Source organism: Mixophyes fleayi, chromosome 10 (assembly GCF_038048845.1).
Source record: "Mixophyes fleayi isolate aMixFle1 chromosome 10, aMixFle1.hap1, whole genome shotgun sequence".
Taxonomy (NCBI): Eukaryota; Metazoa; Chordata; class Amphibia; order Anura; family Limnodynastidae; genus Mixophyes; species Mixophyes fleayi.
Genome location: NC_134411.1, coordinates 39,397,783 through 39,422,295, shown reverse-complemented (window position 1 = coordinate 39,422,295; position 24,513 = coordinate 39,397,783). Strand labels below are relative to the sequence as shown.

The following is a 24,513-nucleotide window of genomic DNA, read 5'->3' as shown; positions in this document are numbered from 1 at the left end:
ACAAAGGGGTTATATCCAATAAGGGCTAGATGTACTAAACTGTGGGTTTGAAAAAGTGGAGATGTTGCCTATAGCAACCAATCAGGTTCTAGCTGTCACTTTGTAGAATGTTCTAAATAAATGACAACTAGAATCTGATTGGTTGCTATAGGCAACATTTCCACTTTTCAAACCTGCAGTTTAGCAGATATACCCCTAAGACTTCTAACTGAAATAATGCATCCACAAAAAAAGGAAAAAATCAAATATAATCACATCATTTATCATTATATTAGAACTATTATTATACAAGCATGTACACAAACTGTTAGTAAAGTATGGAATATAGGAGAAAAATCCCAAGTGTATCAAAAAGCGCAATTACACAGAAGTTAAGACACTAATAAAACTGATCCACCGAATACAGAAACACCAGTTGGATTTATGAACTTTGTTTCATATAAAGGTGCATTTGACACCCGAATGGTTGTCTGGCTCCTCCCACTCCAAACTTGCCTACAAAACAGATATAGGATGGTGTGTGGTCAGTATGAAGACAGTAGGGGGGCTGACCTGAGTCACACACAACTAAACAGTGTCTCCTCCCATCATTCCCTCAGATCTTTTACTAGAGGAATCACATATTTTACTAAAGAAAAGATAGTAAGGTAAAATGAAGTTTAATGTTGTCATAAAATCTTCATTATTCCTAACACACAATTGGCAAAAAGATTTTCCTCAATCTCAGCAGAAATTAGCGTGAAACGGCTTCAGAGGGAGTATTTATTCAGCTTTGCGAGTTACTTGGAAGATCTTCACACAAAGCGATTGGGTGGTCTGAACGGTAATTGGTTGATGTCATGAAACGCAAACATGAGCTGATTGGGTTTACTTTGGAGAAAGCTAAAAAACTAAATAGAATGTCACAATGCATTTGGGCACCGGACACAGAGTTTACTCGAAAGCTCAAGGTCAAGATTTTCACGTCTCTTGACATGCCAGCAGACTCACTGAATCATAAGAGATCGGTCAGAAAAGTGCCCGTTCCACACACTGCATCCACCACCCCCAGCAGATCATTAAAGGGTCACAGTTCTTTAGCCAATTACATGCTGGTTAAGACCATAAATACCTAGCGGGTCGTGAGGGGTGCCTTTAAAGATGATCCGATACGTAGTAAGGAACAGGGCTCCCTCTGCTGGCAGGATGTGAGGACCTCCAAGCATTCCCCCAGTGGCCTCTTCCCTTCCATCGGGGTCCAGTAGAACCCGTAAAGCTTCGCAGACAAACTCTTCTCCGGGAAGCAAGGTTGGTCTCAGGATTTTGGGCTGTAAAACACAATTGTGATCATGTTGTTTGAGTATTTCATGACCTGGACATTTGTCATTTTAAAGTGTTAAATGTTCTTGAAATGACTGACCTTTATTACTGTCCTATGACACCTACGGTACCATAATAGAAGCGTTCAGGGATGTAAAGGATAAACACAAAGCAATATTTTCTCCAAAACAAAATTTATCAATTATTAAGCCCCCTCTATAAAGGTCTCACTGCCTTGATTTCCTTAATTATACATGTGGGAATTAATTTATTTGATGGTGGCGATCATCCTGTGGGCTGGATAATATTCATGGAGAACCTTGGTCCTCGTCATCAGATCATGGTGAGCTGACAGACTGAATATTGGATCAGCCCACAGAATACCCGACGCCACTGAAAGTATAAAAGTGTATCCTCTCTTTGGTTTTCATAATGGTTATTGCCCATTTTTGAAGCTAGTTATCTTTATCTTGCTAAACAGAGAACTTTGTGGGACAAACTCGGCAAAATCCCCAATGCGTAAAAGCACTAAAGGGTTGAGAACCTGATTACTCAGGTTCTCAACGCCTCATGTGTAGCAAACGTGACACTTTGTGGCCAACATATTGTGGTTCTGTACAATCTGTATATTCTAGATGTAGCAGGTAAATGAAAGGTTCACGTCAGAAACGTGATGGTTCATTTCCTCCAGACCACCCACCTTTTTGATAGGAGGTAGTCTTCGGCTTTCCCGATGCACGGCTTCCAGTGTTTCAATATGCATAGCTACAATACCTGCCAGGCACACAACAATGATCCAGAAATACAAGAGAGAGAGAGAGTACAATTATTGGGGTAAAGAGATTGAGGTGACTGACATTGATGTAACTGAGAAAGTCTATTATGTGTGTGATGGATGAAGAACCTACCTGGGATCATACAGTGCAAGCTCTTTATGTGCTCCTGCGTCACCCCGCTCTCCGTACACACCTTGTCGATAAACCTGGTAATGAAGCGGACCACGGAATTGGCAATATCATTCTCCGAATCCTCAAAGCCGCTCTCCGTGTCGTAGCTCTCTGCAACGCTGCCAGCAATGCTGGGGACACACATAGAGGTATATTTAACAGTTATTGCACTACATGTATTTATCTGTGAATACTGATAGAGCACAAAGGTTAAACTGAGCTAATCTGGTCTTATAGCGTCAACAAGTCATAAGTTAGGAACTCACTCATCCCAAGTACCCTTAGCTTGTGGTAAAGAGATTAACATCATTGACCACATTACTATACAATGCAACATATTATGCTGATGACTCCGAAAATAAGTCTCTATTTTGCAATACCGTGAATACCCTGGATAGCTTTAAAAAAAACAAAAAAAAGGCAAAAATTCCATTTCTGCTATCAGGAAAATTCAACTCTTGTAATTTATTTTGACAACTTGATCCAAAACATGCGGAATAATTGTACAGATCCCTTTCCTTTTTTTAAACACACAGTCCAAGACGGCAGCCCGTCTCATAGATACCGGCGCTGGTGCCGAGATGTAGAATGTTAGAGGAATTGATGCGAGTCACTGGTAAAGAATGATACACAGCGACACAAACAATGAGATCACTACAATTTAACAACAACACGGCAATTGTTTATCATATTGTGATCAGACATTTAATCTAAGTGGCGACACGGAGACAAGCAGAACATTCCACTGGAGACAAACACGAAGTTTTACATTTGGTGGCCTGTGCGAAGGTCGAAAGAGTGGGTGCTTAACCCCTCGTGGGCTGGAGACAGACTGATTTGTGAACTGTAATAATGACAAGTGTAAGAACTTTTCATGGGGCGCACCTACCCTGCACCACTGTCAACCGATCGGCTGCTCCAACATTTACACAAAGGTTGGAATCACTGACTCTTCTCTACAGAAGAGAATACAGTCATGGCCAAAAGTATTGAGAATGACACAAGTATTGGTTTTCACAAAGTTTGCTGCTTCAGTGTTTTTAGACCTTTTTGTCAGATGTTGCTATGGTTTACTGAAATAACATTACAAGCATTTTATAAGTGTCAAAGGCTTTTATTAACAATTACATTAAGTTTATGCAAAGAGTCAACAATTGCTGTGTTGATCCTTCTTTTTGATGACCTCTGCAATTCGTCCTGTCAATCAACTTCTGGGTCACATACTGACTGACGGCCGCCCATTCTTGTCTAATCAATGCTTGGAGTTTTTCAGAATTTGTGGATTTTATTTGTCTGCCTGCCTCTTGAGGATTGACCACAAGTTCTCAATGGGATTAAGGTCTGGGGAGTTTCCTGGCCATGGACCCAACATTTCGATGTTTTGATCCCCGAGCCCCTTAGTTATCACTTTTGCCTTATGGCAAGGTGCTCCACCATTCTGGAAAAGGCATTGTTCATCACCAAACTGTTCTTGGATGGTTGGGAGAAGTTGTTCTTGGAGGATGTTTTGGTGCCATTCATTATTCATGGCTGTGTTCTTAGGCAAAATTGTGAGTGAGCCCACTCCCAGCAGAGCAGAGCTTGCTCAGGAATGGCAGCAAGAACTTGTGGTCAATCCTCAAGAGGCCGGTGGACAAACCAAAGCCCACAAATTCTGAAAAACTCCAAGCATTGATTAGACAATGGGCGGCCATCAGTCAGTATGTGGCCCAGAAGCTGATTGACAGCATGCCAGGGCGAGGTGCAGAGATCTTCAGAAAGAAGGGTCAACACTGCAAATATTGAGTCTTTGCATAAACTTAATGTAATTGTCAATAAAAGCCTTTGACACTTATGAAATGCTTGTAATGTTACTTCAGTATCCCCTAGCAACATCTGACAAAAAGGTCTAAAAACACTTTAGCAGCAAACTGTGTGAAAACAAATACTTGTGTCATTCTCAATACTTTTGGCCATGACTATACATTGCAAATACATTATTACTGAGTCAATCTCCTCCCACTCATACCTGAAACAAGAACAATTTGTAGCCTTCACCTCCCTCAACAAGCAAAGCTATAGGGTCCATCCCTCAGAAACCCCATGTTTGCCTAATACTTAGCTACCACGTGCTGGGTGAACTTTTCAGACCCCTAAGCCATAGTGTTATCTAGAGATACCAACGCAGAGCACAGGGACCCCTAGGGAGTGACAGCTATGTAATTTACACTTTGTTAGGTGAAGGTGTACTGTGTGAACAATACGTATGATGACATTTGCATGCAGTGGGGCTATAAAAAGTTTTCACACCCCTTGGCATTTTTCGCCAACTCAAAATTCTTACTAATATATTATCAACACTTGATAAATTAGAGACACATCTTGTTACCCTCTCTCCCCCCCCCCCCCTCTAACAGTCCCACCCACTCATATTCTCTCTCAGATATTATAATTTGTACATATTTTGTGTCTTAGGCTTTGGAAAGGTCTTTAAATCTAGTTAGAGGTATATCTCTTTGTGCAGTTCCTTTCTATATCTAATCTACATCTAATACCTTTGCATAAAGATAGGTTTTCCTTCATGACCAGAAGGTCTAACGCATTTAAAAAAAAACACCTTTATCCTCACAATTAAAGGCCTCAATAACATAGGATGATGAGTTCTCACATCTTATAAACAGCCAAGACGACAAGTGCGATCACTTGTCGTGAATCAGTTATCCTGATAGAGCAACCCATATCTAAAATTAATTATATTATCGTCATTCGAGGAGGACAAGATGTAAGATTTTGAGTTAATATGGAAAATTTGCCAGTCTCAAACAGATTAATCAGAATTTCATATCCCCTGTCCCCATCTGGATAGTTATTTGTCTGATTGATTGAGCATAATTGTGAAAATGGCTTGTGGTGGTCTTTGGATGTTTTTCATGTCCCATACAGTAAGGGGGATTGTGTCATACACACAGCTACAACAAGAAGCAAAGTCTATGTTTGGTCTCCAGTAAGACGTAACCCCGCCCTGTATGAATAGGTGTTTTCATGAGCTATCCGACTTCCTGATGGAATCTGTATCCAGTACACAAAAGCCAAAGTTGTATTTGTTTTTCAGTTGACTAATTGAATTAATTTACATGGCAACAGATAGCTAGGACACGATGGAACAACGTGAGCTTTAAAATCATACCTAACCTTCAGAGGCTGTTGTGTTTTCTTTTCCAAAACTACATTAACTAATGTAAACTCTAAAATTCTAATATTACACTGATAATTAGTTATTTTGCTTTATTTTATTTATTTATTTTATTTATTGGGCAGCACGGTGGCTCAGTGGTTAGCATTTCTGCCGCATTGGAGTCATGAGTTCGATTCCTGACCATGGCCTTATCTGCGAGTTTGTATGTTCTCCCTGTGTTTGCGTGGGTTTCCTCCGGGTGCTCCGGTTTCCTCCCACACTCCAAAAACATACTAGTAGGTTAATTGGCTGCTATCAAAATTGACCCGTCTCTTTCTCTCTGTGTCTGTCTGTGTGTCTGTCTGTATCTGTGTGTGTTAGGGAATTTAGACTGTAAGCTCCAATGGGGCAGGGACTGATGTGAATGAGTTCTCTGTACAATGCTACGGAATTAGTGGCGTTATATAAATAACTGACGATGATGATGATGATGATTTACTATTTGGGAATTCCACCCGATGCTGATCAGCTATCACATTATGATAGGGGGTCCCACACCCTGTTACACAGTGACCGCCCAGCCTAGGATCGCCTGCCACTTTGCAGCCTCCCCCAACCCTTCCTCTCTATCCCCACTGCAGTAGTAATAACCTGCCAAGACTGCAGCACTGGTGTTGGCTATTCATTGCTTTATTGATTCGTTGATTGTGCTTTTATTTATCTAGTATATTGTACTTTAGAATAAATTACTTTTGCCATGCGTGGTCAGAGTGCCCCATGTGTCTGGTACTGGTACTACATGCTAAACATTAAAGCTTCTTTACACTGTTGTGCTACAGTTATTGTGATGCAAAATTGCAATTCGCAATGGTGCAATGCTTTGACATCGTTATGTGCTGGGTGTCAAGTGAACGATTACTACATCTGTACAGAATTAAATTACAATATTTCTGCTTTTGCCCTTTGTAATAAAAAAAAATATCACACACAGTGAACAGTCACCTAAACAAATCTTAATTTTTTGCAGATCCTACGGTGCTCCCTGAGTCTCAGTCTCACCTATTGGTGACTATACTGTTGCTGCCGCTCTCCCAGTCGCCGGTCGCTGACGTCCGCAGCAGCTTGTTCTTACTGGTGTCTAGCGGTACCAGGAGATACACCATGAGGTTAGAGAAGTGGATGGCCTGGCTGAACACCGTGCTCTCCTCGTTCTGTACCAGCTCCAGCTGCTGCTGTTTGCCGAGCGAGGGCCACAGGCGGAGCTGCTCGGCCGCTAGATCCATCACCGTGTTCTCCTGCCCCGCGCTTTCCACGCCATTCTCCTTTCAAAAGTACAGACATGTTTACTAATTGTCTAGAATGGAGATAGATCCCTCTCTATCTCTTAAATTACTCTGGATGAAATATCTGTGAGAGAAATTACCAAGGATTTCTGGCAAAGTGAAACCATCATTTGATACAATTTTGTTACAAAACATTGCCTGCAGAAATGACACTGCAGTAATCATGTGAATCTGTACTCAGGCGATGAACAAAGAAAGGACATAAACATAATAAGACAACAACAACAGCAGCAATATATAACATATAATAGTTATTGCATGATCAAGCAGTGGTTATTTGGCGATGACGGCTGTCCCATTGGAGAACAGCTGGTAACTCTCTCTACTTAATAGTAACAAGCAGAGAAATTATGTTGTCTATGGACATTATAGCAAATTATTATTACAAAATAAAAGTATGCATTTCCTACAAGATATTTCCCATGAAAGTCTCTATAATAAAAGCAGGAATGCACTTCAGACCTCTAAACCCTAAGATTAAAATGTCTAGATATAAGTCTAGTAAAATACGCTGTTCAGTGCTACCCTGACCTTCCATTGCAAATCTGTTATAGAGAAAAGTGTAATCACCTCCCTGCTACATCACTGAAGCTCCTCCCATGTCTTTAGGAAACTGTCCTAATGGGATTTGCTTGCAGGTCAAAAATCTGAGACTGCAGTCATTTGAGCTGCTGGGACATGATCGACCACAGTTCTCTGTTTATTTCCGCTCACTGAGTGGAAGCCTCATTTGGTAGAAGAAATATATATATATACAGGCTCCAATGGAATTGCACACATAAAGGCCAAATTATCCTGAACAAAATGGCAGCATGCTTGGACTTCTAAATGAAGCAATCATTTAAATTTACTATAAGGAGTTAATTTAATTCGGAAGCATAGTATGACATAGCTAATAAGGGCTAACAGTGTAATATGTCCCTTTATGTACTCTGCATGCCTTGTATGGTGCTGTATGTTCAATCTTCTAGCATACTGAGCTGTAACCACAGAAATTAGGAAGTGTACCTTAGGTGCGGATGATGACCCTTGATTGCCGTTTTTTGAGGTCAGGTAAAGGGCTCGCACTTGGTTCTGGACGTCATTGTAGAAGGTGGTCTCCCAGAACTGCTGGTTGGTCCATATGGTGTGGTCTTGGACACACGTGTAGGCAAACTGACTAATCCCTGGGGACAATTTCTGTGTAAACACAGGAGCAGAATCATTTAGAAGCAGCACGTGAGTGGCCTGGCATGAATTCAATGACAACTTCTACAAGAGAATAACAAAGCATTTCATTGATCCAGGCTACAAGATGACATTTCATATGTATTCAGACATCAAGTGTCCAGAGCAATTAGCAGTGTAAAGTACAACATTGTACACAACATTCAGAGAAGTCCTCTTGGACGTGACTGCATCAACAGCCAGCCAGCGTAATAAATAATACCCAATTCCTAAGCTTTGTCTTCCAGGAAAGCTAAACAACTGATGATTGAGAAATATTTGCCCTGGATCCATCTGTTTTATTATTCTGCTGGGAAACTGACAAATCTGTTTGGATTATGCAAAAATATGACATAAGTTCTGATGATTTACCAAGGACAACCGGTATCTTTTGGGAACACTTGAAACTAAGGTTGCCGGAACAACACTATGACCACTGATATACTTTGCCTACGACAAGTAATGATGGAATGTACAAAATGTTGGAGATAAAATTTTGTGACCAGATTTTGTATAGCTTTACACAGAAACATTCGTCCATGGTTGAGATGATGGAACTGGTAGGTCCACAGCAGGTGTGGTGGCACCGGTTGTCCTCTCTCTATTTGCAATCTGCTTATATCTCCGGCAGCCAAGAGAACGGACAACTTATTGGAAGAGATGAACCTTCGTTCACAGGTTACATCCCTCCATTTTCATGGTGGAGAACACCAATGCGATTTACTTCATACCAACACTGGTTATCAGTACTGTCAAGGGGAATTGTGGTATCCAGTGTTGCTTGCATTGACTTAAAGCCAACTTCTCATGTCGGTCACAACTTTAGAGCCAGATATTTCAGCATTTCAGATACAGTATTAGGAAAATGAATACACATAAATTTGAAGTTTGAGGGCTGCGGAATTAGTGGCGCTATATAAATAAATGATGATGATGAAGAAAGTGCCAAAGCCCACAATAAATGACAATCCAAAAAGCTTGAGGATCGTCAGTGCCAACAAAACCATTTTCGCTCAGAAGACGACATCAATACAGAAAATAACGATGAATAACATTGACCGAAACATTTTCGGATAAACAGAAGTTTGGAAAAGGACCCTGTGAATGTTTGATCCGAAACGTTGACTAATGAGATATCCGCAATCTTCAAAAAAAGGCGAGAAGATATTTTGCTATACTGATGTCTACTTCTATGTGAAAATTGTGCTAAAGTTATGTATTTTCAGATATCAGGACAAGACACACATGCAGCAATGATAACTAATTAGATCTATAATGTCCTGCTAGAGCAGTTTACTGCACCAGAATGATTAAATGACAATTAAAAAGGAAATTAAAAGGAAACACAGTAACTGTGATTATGATTCTATAGTGGCAGAAGTCTTACTAAATCTGTCTCTAATCTCCAGTTTGCAAGGTGACAAAAACATTTGAAAACTCCATTTGGCACAATTGGAAGACTTATTCAAAACTGTTAATCAGCATGTCTTAAAAAGAAAAAGCATCAACTATATTAGTGAACCTCATTAACAGAATTGCAAAAGGACCCCTGAGCTCACAGTTTGGCCAGGACGCTATATTTAAACTCCACAATTTGCTAAATACCGCAGAATTCTGAGAATACATTTTAAAAATAAACAGCTGCAATAAAGCATTTATATTAAATATGTATTGCTTTTTAGAAAATAATAATGTTATACATTGGATAAAGCCGGTTAGTAATGTACAGTGCACAAGTAGTATTTAGTAACTCTCAATAGAAAATCAATTAGTTTTACTGAAAGTGACGGGGTTTACAACTCCACCAGTAGAGGGCAGCTAAGCCTTAGAAAACACCTCAATAATCTGCGATAACCAGATGACAGTTATTCAGAGCAGGATCATTCTGGTCCTGTTATCTCTAAAACATTTTGTTTGTATCACTCATGAATACTGCGCTGATAGATAATAAAGATATTCAGATACAGATAAAAGAGAATTTATTAACTCCTAAAGGTTATATAAACATACATACAAATTAAACTCTACGTCTGATTGACAAAAGGAGGTCCAAGCCCCCAAGTCACCAAAATTATTGTGTTACAAATGGAAGGTGAGCTCAAGGAAAGATGCTTGTGTATATAATGTGAGTAAGGAAAAGTGCCAAGGAAGAGTTCTACAAACCGTTCGTAAACGATCATGGGAAAGAACTGATCATGGGAAAGGGACTGACCGTTCAGCAGACTTGCTGTGCAGAACAGCTGTGCGGATTGGCTGAAAAATACACAGGGGCAGGGCCAGTAACATCACAGCAGCTCACATAGCTGCACCCTCAGCTGTTTCACCTGTATCAGATCCTACCAGGACACCACTGTCCTAAAGATATGGGAGTGGCTTCAGTTGTCTATAATGGAGCGAAGAGGTAATATTTAACCTTCATCGTCCATATCTGAAAATGTCAATCTTGGAGTTTTGTGGAAAAATACATAGCAAAAAAATAGTGAAAATATATATATATATATATATATATATATATATATATATATATATATATATATATATATATATATATATATATATATATATATATATATATATATATATTTATTTTCCTTCCATCTGTGCTTTTCAGCAAAGCCTATATATCAACCTTCTTTAGCAGTTCTACTCATTCTCTACCACTGTATGGGCAGCACCAGTCTGTTCTGAATCTAACATGCTGCTTTATGTCCTCATTATAAAACACAAAAGGTTTCCAGAAGGTGCTCAGTGAGCAGTGTAGGGGAGTAAGAAGAAGTCAATATATGAAAGCGATCTTCAGGCGTTCAGTCACTTTCACTTATTACAGATCAGCAGCCATTCCCACCCGGATGTAATGAAAAGTGAGCGGATAACTTGGCTGAGACTCAGGGCGGCCGGAGAGCTATGAATGTGCCATTATACTTGACGGTTTCAGCTCCCTGTCCCAGTTAGACATTATACAGCTCAGTAAACACAAATATACTGATAAAGGTCGGGTCAAGGTGAGTTGTTGTATAATAAACTGTGTGAAACGATTTTCAGAGCTGCACCAATACTGCTCCCATTACACCTCCGTTTCCAGCACTTAGACCTTATATGTAGGATATCAGAACATACTCGATCAGAGGCGCAAACGCTATTTACAAATAACTGTTACCTCTTTGCTCCGCATATAGTACAGAACAATATATACAACATTGATCTTAAATTTGCTCAAAATTTATTAACAATCACATTCACACTGGTCAGAAAAACAAGGGAGAATTTCTTAGTTGACCATCAGATTTGGCAGCCAATGATCACGTCATGGGCTCCGAATTGTACTAAGAGGAAAGAACACCACCAGCCTTTGTTCCGATAATTATGCACACATGTTTTAATTACCATTGCACTTGGCAGACCTGCTCCATTGGCCAAAATATAAGGATAAGGAATCCGGACAAAGATATTGAACATTACTTGTGGATAACCTCAGGGTGGGGTCTGAGCACGAGATACAGACACAGGAGGAAGACATGTTTTTCAGGCTGTCATCACAATCCTCTGTAGCTGGATGTGGACTTAGCGGTAAGATCCTTGTGTACACTTGGTGTGACCGTGCAAACGTATTGTAACACTAACGGGAAAGTTACCTCAACCAACAGCACACACGTACATCTTACTCATAAGTTCTCCCCTTGGTTACTAAACCAATAGGAGAGCTCCGCACAATTGTTTCTGGAAAATTTCCCACATTTAATAACCGGATTTGTAATTTGATAAGTTTTTGTTCGTTTCTATTGTAAAAATAAGCCTACACTAAATAACATTTCACCCAAAACAAGTGAAACAGTCCGGAAAGATTACTTACCCAGAGGTCTGGCATTCAGACACTTGGTTGGCTCCACCCCGCTGGTTCTCCGCTCTCCCGCATGTATCGATACGCCAGCGTACAGTACACTGGCTGTCTGAATAAGGACGGAGTTGTCAGGAGCAAGGAAAGTGCGGCAGAGAACACTGGAGACTCCTTGTGCTTTCAGACAGGAGCGACAACACGCTGCATGAAAGTGCGAGGGGAGGGGGGCACACAGAGGGCGCCAGGGGAACACCCCCAACAGCCTGAAGGAAGGAAACGTTTGGGGATAGGGGCTTCATTAATTATATTTTTTCAGTTTTGGATGGAATTATCCTTTAAAATGGTTTCTCTTTTACCTACTTGTGAGATTTCAGGTGAAATATATCAATTCAGTATGAAAAGATAGTTTGGGCTCTCACCCATTCCCCTTCTTTTCCTATACACTAGAATAGAACTCGGTACGCAGCCAAGACAATGGTTAGTGTCAGTAGAAACAATGTTGCAATTCAGAGTTCCATTATTCTCTAAACAGTCTATCAGTCCTAGAGGGCATGTGTATGTATATATCTATCCCTCTCCCTAACAATAAAATATTATATACACACACACACATATATATCTATATATTCCTTAAGGCCTATTTTTCAAGTAAGATTGTCTGCCTACTCTATATCTTCGACAAGATCCCTAATAAGAGTGCATCCAACAGATACGGCTGTGTCATCGGCCGGACGTCAGCAGCGTTTCAATTATACAGGATTAACACCTATAATTTACATTCCTCGATTTGCTCTGCAGAAAGCAGAATGCATGTGAATTTGTTCACTACAGTGGATAGGTATCTAACCAACGGTTTAAGACAGGTAGGCAGAATTGTCTGCAAAAAACTCCTTGTGGGTATTTTTCCATTAAGTTTAAGAGTTCAAAATGTCCACAGTGAAAATATCCATTAAAGTGACCAACGCGTACTGTATACAGCCATTGTGTGGGCTAAACAAATACTGTAAGAATGCAGCCAATCGATGCACTAGGGACCAGTGACATTACTAACGCACCCCATGGCCAACCTTCACAAGACGCTGGTCACTGCTACAATGTTCTCATGATTATGGGTTCGAAACGGCTGCCTCCACCGATTCTAAGCGCTTTAAAAGACGTTACATCAAATTACTGTACATGATATATCCATTTCTTCTGATTCAAGGACCGCATACTGCTTTCAGCTGCTTTTCATAACATTTTGTTTTGTTTGATAGATCACAACAAAAACGGCCTAAATGTTATATTCAAAATCCAGTAGAGAAAAAAAAAAAGGATTATTTAAGGAGAAAAATGATAATGTAAAACATTCTCGTTTTTAAGAATGCCAAATTTGTGTCTGGTTTTAATGAGAATTCCAACGAACTTCAGATCCTGACAGAACTCAGCATTTTTGTATCTAATTTTGTAATGGAACGAACAGTCTTTTCATCCAAAATATCCCTAAGTTACTAGGCTCAAACCTTGGACAGTTGCTGAGTGTCGGAATAAGGATTTCAGGGGGCAGAAATAAAGTGGGGCAAGAAGGTAACAAAGTCAACAAGATACTAATAGAAAAAAAGTTATCAATCAACTCCAACAGCCTCTGCTATGACCAGACAATGAAATCTGGACAACAATAATATAGTTAGTGACATGAACTATTTTAGTATGAAGATGTTAAAGGATTTCAGGATAAATACACAGCTGTCATTACTATTGAATTATAAAGCATCAGTGTTGCACAGTAGAGCCGGCAATTTAAAAGTTGGGGGTTAGATTTATATTAAGTTTGAGGTTTTCTGCAAAACAATATCTAAATATTTGTTAACGGGTGGATGGAATGCGATAATGTTCTGTCCTGTTATCTTATTGGTGGAATAAGTGTGTGCAGGAGGAACTATCAGACTATAGGAGCCCGTCTTGTTATTACTAAACTCTCTAACAAGTACAGATGTCGCTGTCACAGAAATGAGGGATATGAGCCATCATCATAAAATATTAATCATCTAAGACTTATCGCCGAGCTGGATTCCTTGCGTGGAAAATAAACAAACCATTTAAGGCAAAGGCTGAGGCTGCCCTGAGCCCCCCTGAGCAGCTCTCCGGTATCCGGCCCATGGACCAAGTTTGCTGTGTCATCTTGCGAGACTGTGTGAAACATCTGCCTCTGCTGGGGAGATTGTTCTACCGAAATCCTCGAGTCAGAAGTCATAAATTAAACAAATGCATTCCAGAAAGTTAGAAATATGCTCCCGCTTCTTCCAGGCCCTGTCCTCATCTCCCAAGACATCGCTTTCATTGCTTCAGCTTGTCACAATCTGTTTCCTTGTATCACATTTTTGCCTGAACTCTGGGGAACGTATTCGCTTGTGTTGTTTAGGAGTTATAATCAGGCTGATCTGCAAACTTTCTGATGTTTTAGAGGTGTTGTGGAACTACAAGTCTCATCAAACCCTGCAAGCCACAGCTGGAGAGTCAGAGGGACCTAAACCTGTCAACTTCTTTTTCTTTTGTATAAATATTCAGTTATTATTGTGATTATTAATCTTTATTTATAGGGCAACACATGAGGTCCGCAGCGCCGTACAGAGGGCAAACAAGACAGTACATGGTGTAACTGCACAATACGGTACAATTAAAAGGTTTAGAACCACTGAAAGAGGTGCCATTGACAATGGAGGACTGGAGTCAATGGGCAGAGAGCCCAAGGAGGAGGTGAGCAGTGTAAAAGTTAATGAGAACAGGAGGGAAGAGGGCCCCGGTCACTAGAGCTTACAATCCAAAGAGAAAAGGGCAGGCAAACCATTAAACATATAGGGCCTGATTCATGAAGGAAAGTAAGGCAAAAAAAGGTGTATGTTTTCTCATGGACAAACCATGTTACAGTGCAAGGGGTGGAAATTAGTTGGTTTTTTTTGCACATAAGTAAATACTGGCTGTTTTATCATGTAGCACACAAATACTTGGTAGTTTTATTATTACACTGAAATTTATGGTTGATCTAGGACCTGCCCTGCCCCAACTATAAATCTGTCCCCACATTTTAAATTTACCTCCCCCTCCAATGCAACATGGTTTTGTCAAGGTGCAAAGTTACTCCTCTTTTTTTTGCTTTCCTTTCCTTAATGAATTAGGCCCATAGGCATCAAATATAAAGAAAAGAATCCCATTTCTCTTCATATTTGCAGGTATTAGCACCAGGAAGTGTTGAAGAGCAGAGACTGGGGGATTGATGGAGTCTGAATGACGCCTTTGAGAACCTAAAATGTTTGACATTAGTTTGCAGCGAGATACAAGGCAAACAAACAATTAATGTGAAACACTTGTAACATTACAATATGCCCTTTTATCAGTGGTAGCTTGAGCATTCCAATGTCCATTAATCCTAAAATATAGGTTTATGCAATCGAAGGGATCATCTTGTCACATGACCATTCTATATAACATTACATAAAACATTGTCATTTACTATTATACACAACCATGTAATATCAGCTGCACTATGGGGGGTATTCAATTGACCACAAGTTTTTTTTCCCCCCACAGCGTTTAAAAAAAAGATTCACACGCGGGTTTTGAACTGCTGTAGCGACCGTTTATAGTTAACGCAGTGTTAAAACTCCTGCATTCAATTGAAAAAGAGGGAACGCTGCCCTCACGGGTTGATCATTGGTGTTTGCGAGTTTTTAGGGGAGTGAAGGGGAATTTTAATGTTGTCATGTATAACAAAAAAAAAGGATTGGCATACATTTGCATACATTAGATTGCATTACACAACCTATTTGATAATATCTACATTACAGTACTTTCTTTAGCATGGTTTTTTATTTCACTATAGAATCATCTATACCATGTCAAAACACATTAGTACATACATATCTGTACCAAAAACATACATAAATATATTTAATTAGTGAATTTTATTTTATTTATTTTTTATTTTAATTTTTTCATTATTTTTTTCACAAGAAAATCAACTTTTATTGTTATGCATTACTGATGAACATAGTTGATCTTTTTTTTTTTTATTACTACTTGATTTCAAATAGTTTTCATAGGTTTTTTATTTTTAGCACACCCCAAAGAGGTGCGAGATAAAACAGCCTATTGGCCTGTTTAACGCGACGCGTTAAAATACAACTGAATAGCTTTTAACACTGTGGCCTCTCACACACCCTATTCTTTCAATAGACCTTCTACTGGAGCGCGAGAGGACCATTTCATGAAAAAAACAAACTGAGCGATAAAAATGGAATTGAATCGCGGGTAAAGTTAACCCACTCGAAAAACAGCGTTAACATGACTTTACGCTGTGTTAAAAAATATCTTGCGATCAATTGAATTCTCCCCTGTCAGTAGGCCAAAAAAAGAGTAACCACTAGTACTCTGAGCAAATATTGAACCATTATCGAGAGTGTTGGAAACTGGGTGAGAGGAGATGACGAGTGATCAGCCTGGGTGCGCACTCCCTCCATCGCTATCTCTAATAGGGAGTGGCTGCTGGCTAAAGTGCCTAATGGCTAGAGATTGCCCAATTTGTCCACCAAAGTGTGTCACTGGATTAGAGTGATCCTGATGTCTGCTCTTGGACCAGGATCAGTCAGTGAGTGGCCAGAATTAGTGTCCACTGTCATCGGCCGATTAGGCTGGGAAAGATCCCTTCAAAATATTTACAGGCAGGAACTGGCTACCACCCTAAATTTGCAGCTGTAATAAGCTACCGAAACATTTGCATAAAAATGTGTTAGTTATTAGCAGCACGTGGTATGTAATCTAGCTTATATTGTTCTAATCAGCATAAAGACAGAATTAATTATATACTGCAGAACAGAAGGGAGAGATCGGTGGCATTCCATAGGAGCAAGGTTACACGGACGCTTATTCAAGTATTTAAGTTATGGTTTATGATTGTAAGGGCGGTATCAAGTGACAAATGCTAGAAAATAAAAGGTCAATCAATGCTGTCTCCAACCCGTTCTACCTGCGGCTCTTGTAGAGCCGGCTGCGGCTCTACAAGAGCCGCAGTCGGCTTCACCTCTCACAGACTCCACTTATTGCTTTGTATCATATAGAAACATACACAGAGCATATCTGCAGCATTTAGTGATCGTTTATTGGCCTCATGGCCGTGTAGGGTACTGGGGAATTTTTGTTTTTTGAATGGCATGCGGCAAAGTTAATGGGAATGACATTTTAGGACCTGCTGTTTTGTAGGAATGTCACGGGCTGTTAAATAAAAGGGAAAAAACAAAATGTGTCTTTACTTATCAAACCATAAGAAGTTTGAGCTTGGGATAAAACATGAAATATTCTCTCTGGAGAAAAACAGAAACATTTACTGTGACAAAATCTAAACTATGTGAAATTGCCTCTTTAATTGCAACCATCCCAATTCACAAGGCCTCAGCGCCAAAGTCATTGTAAATCGGCAATCATCTCCCGCGTGTACCCAGACCAAGACCTCGTAGCCATTCCAGCCTGGCTCCATCTTCTGCGTGTACACGATCGGGTAAATACACTTATGTGATGTTTACGTATTAACAAGGTCATACAACTGTAGATGTGAATCAATGAATAGTTATTTCCACATTACAGCATTTCTCAAATACCACAGGGTGGATTAACCTCGGCTGGCGGTGCTGAACGAGCGCCTACAAATTAAAGAGAAAATATCCTCTATGTACAAGTTTTGTATTGTTCTTTACATGTAGAATAAAATATGTGTAAGCCTAAATTTTCTCCAAGAAGCAAAATAACTTTAACATTAGCCTGCAAATCGCTGTCTCCTCTACAAAGACCTTGCAGTCTTTGTTTCCAGACAATATTATAAATGCTATGATGCCCGCACTATCTTCCTTTGACCCACTTCAGAGTTTGTCTTATTAATTAGTGGAACAATTCGTCCATCTGGACTCAATCATATCTGGTTAACTGGTTACTAAGTCTGGGGGAGCACAAGAGATTCTCTTAAGGGGTACCCTTGTACTACCCCATCTCTCTTCAACCCACCATGAACGCAGCTGCCAGGTTGATTCCGCTAACAGTCTCACTAACGCTGCCTCCATCTGCCAATCACCGATCTGGTGCCTGTTCTCTCAAGTCCTGATTCTCACCAAGAAATCCCTCCACGATACTGTAATCTGTCACTTCTTCTCTAATCTCGGTCTATTAACTAACCCATGCATTGTGACCTGCCACTGACATACCTCTACCATGCTTCCTACTCCTGTATCAAAGACATCTGCCATCCTGTACCAATACTGTGGAATCCCCTCTCTCCTACACCTGCCCTGCATATATACACCAGTCACATCCTCTTCTGTCACTGTTATACATTCCACCAACAAACTGTATCACTGCATCCGCAGAGACTTTAAGCAGGAGACTGCAAACCTAACAAACCTCAAACACGTTAAACGAGTTGGCGAGACCCATATTGTATTACGCTGCATACCCCTAGATCAAAACACAATTGTACCATATTATTACGCTTCCACTAAATTCATTCCAATACAGTAATTGCCCCATATGGTGCAATGAAAAAACAAATTGGATGCATGCACCTGGTTTTATACAGAGGTGCGATTGACAGTCCACTTTCTCCAGGGGAAACACAGGATTTGCAGAGGGGGGTTTCCACACCACGCCACCAGTGGGTGTGACCAGCATGCATGGGGGCGTGGCTATAATTTTAGAGAGTACTTGGCTGCTCTCCAACTCTCCCTATCCCCATAATATACACGGGCAATACTGCGTGCACTACTGTTAGGTGCACGCAGCTCTCTTTTCAAGCAGAGCCGTGTGAAGCGGGGGCAGGGTCCAGCCACCTCAATTATACAGTGCCCCAGGCTTGGAGGGGGGTTTCCAGGCACTAGAAACCCCCTCAGTTTACCTATGTTCCCCACATCAGTTTGACAAGAGCCTCACCTCACTATTCACCCTTCCCAATTTACACCTGTCTACCCATGGACCCACATGAGTTGGCTGAGTTGGAAGACTGCTGTTAACATGCCAAAGCTCTGATTGGCTCCAGGGTGCTCTAGATATGCCCAATTCATCTCCTGAACGTTCATGTCTAAATACTTTTCAAGATAAAGACTAAGTGCTTTGCCCAACTTTGCTAAGTTTCTCCACACACCTGATTCACAACAATTTTGGGTCATGATATAAAAACAGTGCATCTAAAACTGGTGTTGCATTTAATAAATGTAACAAAATGGAAAATAATATGAACTGAATACTGAACACAGCCTGGGGTTTAACAAGACGATCTTGGACTACAGAAAAATGTAACGATAGAGCAGATTGGAGCGCGGGGAAGTGAGACAATGATTGACTTGTAAGGTATGACAGACACAAAAGGAATGAGACTGCTTGGCCTACTTAACCCCCGGTGACCGGGTTACACAAGGCCGGACTGACTCATAAAAAAAAAACCACTGGGGGGTACAAAGTACTTAAATACTCCCAAAAGGAAAAGAGGGCAAAGTCAATATGAAAGGTCGTCTCATAAGAAAGTTCAACATTTCTTCCTCTCAGCACTAAATGTAAGAACGGTGGATATAAGAGGACTTTACATTATTCAGGTCACTGCACAGACAGTGGGCAAGCTGGAGCTCAAATGAGGTTATAATTAGGCAAATTACATGTTTCAATGGGTTTTGTGGGTCTCTTGAAAGTATGTTACAAAAATAAAGTTGAAATAATATTTTATATATATATATACGTCAGAGACAAACAACTTGTGGTTGCGATTCCATTGTTTATTTTGTCTTTTCTATGCATTTCCACCATAATACAGTGGATTTGTAAATAGTAAGCTGCCCGGTTTAATAAATAGGGAGCTACTTTCTATAAGTTGAGGTTCCACAGTGAAAGCAGACATCTGATTGGGTGGGGTAACCCACCTAATCAGAATTGGTGGTGCCAATTCAGTCTGAGCCGCCGTGTTACTGGTTCCCGGAGCTGTATTCACAGTCTGTGCTGTCCTGGGTATTGAGAGTGAAGACATCCTAAATTAGCAATTGCTCATCTCCCAAAACTGTATATTGAAATTAATGGCGCCCTGACAGCAAACTGCAGCCTTGAATTTATATATATGCATTCTTTTCGTTAACACGAGAATTTTCAGTTGGCGTTAAAACCAGTAATTAAGAGTTAAATTGTTGGTTTTCCTACACAGAAATAACTGCAAATTTTGAAAGTAAGAGGTCGGCGTTGCTTGGTAAGCAGCTTAGTCCGTGTCACTGTAAGAAACAAAGATGATACATTTATTCCGGTACTCAGAGCCGTGGTCGACAATAACATGCTTTGCGTTCTCTATCAAAGCAATAATTACCAGCCAAGCTCCGCAAATCAAAGATCTACAGTATTTCGTCTCTCGTGCATTCACAAAATCTCCCTCTTGGCAGTTTAGCAGTTTAAGCCCTTTCATCTGTTTATAAATAAATTCCCACATTAATCTCTTCATCTCCAGTCTCGAGAGGCAGTTTGGCCTTTCCCCAAGGATCCTGGCTGGCGGTTCCCATATTGTAGTATTAAAAGTGAGGTTAGCAATGATAAAATGCTGATATTAAAGCAGACCTGTTGCCATGACTAATTAAAGTAGTTTTCCCAATTGTTCCCTCCTCCTTACCCCTATTATACAAGTGATTTTGTTACCAATACTTTCCTAAGCGGCGATTCCGGCGTGATCTGCAGGCCCCAATTACTGCTCCAGGCCTGGCTCACAGCATGGGACCTATACGACAGGTCAACAGATCAGGGGCCCCAAGGGGCTCCCCTACTTCAATATCAGAGGCTTTGATAAGTCATAGAATCTTAGGGTGGTCTGTCATCCTGTAGTCAGCGGTCAGATATTACGCATGGCAGTAGAATCGCCAGGTAGATCAGTCAGTAATCCCTCTTTATACGGTTCACCCTCTATTGCCTCTAAAGGCAAATACAAAAGTGCATAAAATGTACTAATTCCATTATACGTCACCCTCTTGTTAATGCCTCTTATACTGTTTTGGCGCTTTTGCCCTGTGTTCTTCGCTGGTGGCAGAGTCGGATCATCCATTAGGCAATCCAGGCTTCTGCCTAGAGACCGTGGGAACAGAGGGGCTCGGGTTACTCTAATCCGTTTTTGTGTGTGCTTTTTTGACAAATGAAGGGATTGAAAGGGACCCAAATCAGAATCTTCCCTAGGGCCCATGGAGTTTTAATCTGCCTCTGGCTGGTGGTATAAAAAGAAAGCTCGCTATTGCAAAATAAATATTTATTATTATTATTATCGCAGATTTGTAAGGTGCCACAAGTGCTCCGCAGCGCCATACAGTAGGGAAAACAGGACATGCATAAAGCAGGGACATACAAGGTAGACAAAATAAATGCAGACATGAAAATAAGTGTGAATAGTGTTATCGGGGATAAGGTCACCTCTAAAACAGAGATGGGTTTTCAAAGAGCTTCTAAGGATTTGAAGGCTGTGGGAAAGTCTCATTGAGTGTGGTAGGGAATTCCATAAGTGAGGAGCAGCACAGGAGAAGTTATTTATATGGGTGCCTTTTCAATGACCTATTATCTAACATTGTGTTTTGATACCGATTATTCTGTCTCTGAGCAATGTATTACATTATATAACAACAGGACTTAACCCCTCTACCTGTATAGTTACATTTTAAGAGATGACCAAATATGAAGGGAGCATTATGTCCTGCAGAGAGCGCCATCTGTCCCTTCCTCACCTTTCCTGAATGAAGGGGACAAGTCGTTACCAGTGTAAGACATTTCTGTAACAAACACAGTTTACAGAAAGAGTCAGGAGTCCCAACTACAGTATGGAAACCCCTGGAAGATGGGAAGTGTCTGTTTCCTGACAAGTCTCAAGTTATACGACAAGAAAAGTTCCTTCCTTTGTAAATGTCTCTTCCTTCCGCCATGATTCTGAAGGCCAAACCAATGGTGTGATGACTGCAGGAAACGAGTGACAGGTGCATTGTGGAAAGCGGACGATGGAATGTGAGCGCTTCTGAAAGTGAAAGCAGTGACATCATAATCACATTCCACAACTCGCAGGAGACAGCAATCCACACTACTGACAGGATGTTTTATATAAAAGATTGCAGCTCTGTCGTTATTAATACAGCAGAAATCTATCTCTTATGGAAATATAGTAGAGTGATCATAAAGAACCAATGGTGATTGGTTTGGGTGGTTGCTTTGTTGCAGATAGGCTGCGTGCCAGGCCCTACCAGAACAATCCTGTCGGAGGGATTCTTTAAGATGCCCTGGTGGGATTCTTTTTTACTTGGTCTAGGAGCCTTATTTTGGTATCTTCCAGGCAATGCCTGATGGGAATAAACCCTAGCGGTTAAGCTCTTCCCTCAGCTCTTCCCCAAAGCTATGTTTTTAGCCTTATCTGCAAACCGTCCCAGTTCTTCTCCTTATCACCCACTTGCCGAGGGCGGGTGAATAGAGGCAAAACTTCCAAGTCCTGTGGTCCTTAGATTTTCACTGACTTATTAATTGCTGCAAAAACATAGAAATGGATATGTGTGAGCAGAACATATTTCCACGGTTCATAGGATCAAAGAATGTCTCAATGAAGTAAGAATGTATGGGATGGTTGGGTTGGGTTGAGGCAAACTGCAATGACCCAACCGTATAAGGCAGTGGTTCCCAAACTGTGTGCCTAGGCTCCCTGTGGTGCCTAGGCTCCCTGGGGTGCCTTGGCAATTCCACAGGGGTGCCTCGGCCAGGGCCATTGGTAAGCAAGGCGGGGGACTACATGGTAACTCTTTTGGCTTGGGAGTGCCTTGAAAAAATTATGGAGGCCCTAAGCGTGCCTCAAACTGAAAAAGTTTGGAATCCACTGGTATAACTGATTAAACTCTAGTATGTGCATATCTGTGTTCATCAACAAGGAATATGGGAGGAACCCAGTAGAAGCTTATGTCTATGAGAGACATTCTAACCTGGCTTACTTCACAGCGATTGGGGGACTATTTGTCACGATGGAACCTATGCAGAATGAAGCTTCTCAGACTGTTACACCAGCGGTAGTTGAGCCTATTACTAACAGCCCATTTCCAGGTATCATATGGGAGACACAATCTTGGGTTTCTTCCTTAGTCCTTCAGGACCTCAAGACTCCTTGAGGTTGAGCAGACACCACTCATGGGTGTGAATGCAAATCTTTATCGTTCACAAGTAGAAATGGTCACGTCCATCTGTTAGTTTGGTCATTCAGAAGGTCAATCACAGGATCTGGAACATCCTCTTTAGACAGGCTGCCTGATTATATCAGTCTGCTCCCATTGGCAGTCAACGTTGTAGTAATTTTCTTGTCTTGAATGGTCTGATGAGTAATGACTTCCCCTTTGTAGAGTCAAATCCTCCTCGGATTCACAACTGTATCTATTTCCTTATCATATTTCCAGAAAAATAATGGTTACTGACGATTATGAATCTCCGATTGTCAAAAGAACAATTTTATCTGTTTATGATAAAGTCACAGAAAGGCAAATTTACATCAATTATATTATACTTTGTGTCTCGAGGCATCAATGCCTTAAAATATTTTAATGTAAGATAAGAGATTCCAGATAATGGAATTCAGAAAGGGCCGACTATAGATGTCTGATGCATATTGATATACAGTAAAGAAGAAAGACGAGTGAAGCTCAACTAATGCAACTAAGGCCCTTGGACACAGTCTAAGCCGGACCCCATATCCCAACACTCAGATTCTCTTTCACAGCCTGGCTGAAAGATGCTGGAGACTTTCGAACTCTAGAACTCTCTTCAGTAACGTAAAAGTCCTATAGCCAATTAACGACAGTCTATGAGTTGACCAGAAGGGAAATAATCAAGCATGCTTTGTATATTATGATCTCCTTTGCCGCAATGGGATCACGTGACTCTAGCAGGGGCGCGTCGAACCCACAAGTTGTTTCTGAGTTTTTACCAGGATTGGCCATCTAGGTTGAAATCCTAATTTCTTAAGGTCTTACTACGTACTAATTTTAATATGCAAATAAGGATTTAAAGAATCAAAGTATGTATTGGGTACATCCCCACTCTGATATTTCCAACCACGTATGAAATACTGATCTGACAATGACGGTTGGAAATTACATTTAGCAAAGACAACAGGTTTAAGCTATTTTCTTTAAAACTCTTTTTCCGGCATATAACCCCCTCAGCTAATTGAATTAGTGGAGCTTAGTAACCAAAGTAGTTTTCTTTCGATAGCATTCTTTATTGTTTTGGAAAATTCCTCGAGTATGATCAACAGGAAGACACAATCCTAGTGACCTCCAGATTTAAGGTTTTATATGTGACGGACCTGAGGAATTAAAGTCTTGCTGTGAATCATGTTTGCATTTCCCAAAAAACATATTGGAATCCTACGCTACAAACCACAAAGTAAGCAGGACGACACAGTTTCTTGTTATGGTTAAATAAAAGTTTGTAGGGTAAATGGTAGTGGTCATACCTCCCAACATTTCACAAGCTGATGACGGTGTGCGAGTCCTCCACGTGAGGAATTATCATTTCCCATCACTGAAGTGGGATGTTCAAAATAAATAAACGAAGAGTATGAAACTATCAGTGGTCACGTTATCTGCAGCTTCACAGAAGAGAGTCACGTCGCAGGAACTGAGGCCACACGTTCTCACTATATTAACCCCTTATCTCATAGCAAAGAATGCCAAATCCACA

General features: G+C 40.6%; 1 protein-coding gene across 4 annotated transcripts in view; it reads right to left on the bottom strand.

The window, feature by feature from the left end:
- SBF2 (SET binding factor 2) overlaps window positions 1-24,513 on the bottom strand; it is a 244,048-nt gene that overhangs the window by 40,912 nt on the left and 178,623 nt on the right. For all 4 annotated transcript variants that reach the window (XM_075188497.1, XM_075188498.1, XM_075188499.1 and 1 more), the window contains exons 18-22: window positions 7,752-7,922; window positions 6,460-6,722; window positions 2,208-2,377; window positions 2,000-2,073; window positions 1,112-1,307 (exon numbers count right to left, since the gene is read on the bottom strand). In XM_075188497.1, coding sequence (XP_075044598.1) covers window positions 1,112-1,307; window positions 2,000-2,073; window positions 2,208-2,377; window positions 6,460-6,722; window positions 7,752-7,922 — 874 coding nt within the window. The remainder of the gene's footprint in view (window positions 1-1,111; window positions 1,308-1,999; window positions 2,074-2,207; window positions 2,378-6,459; window positions 6,723-7,751; window positions 7,923-24,513) is intronic.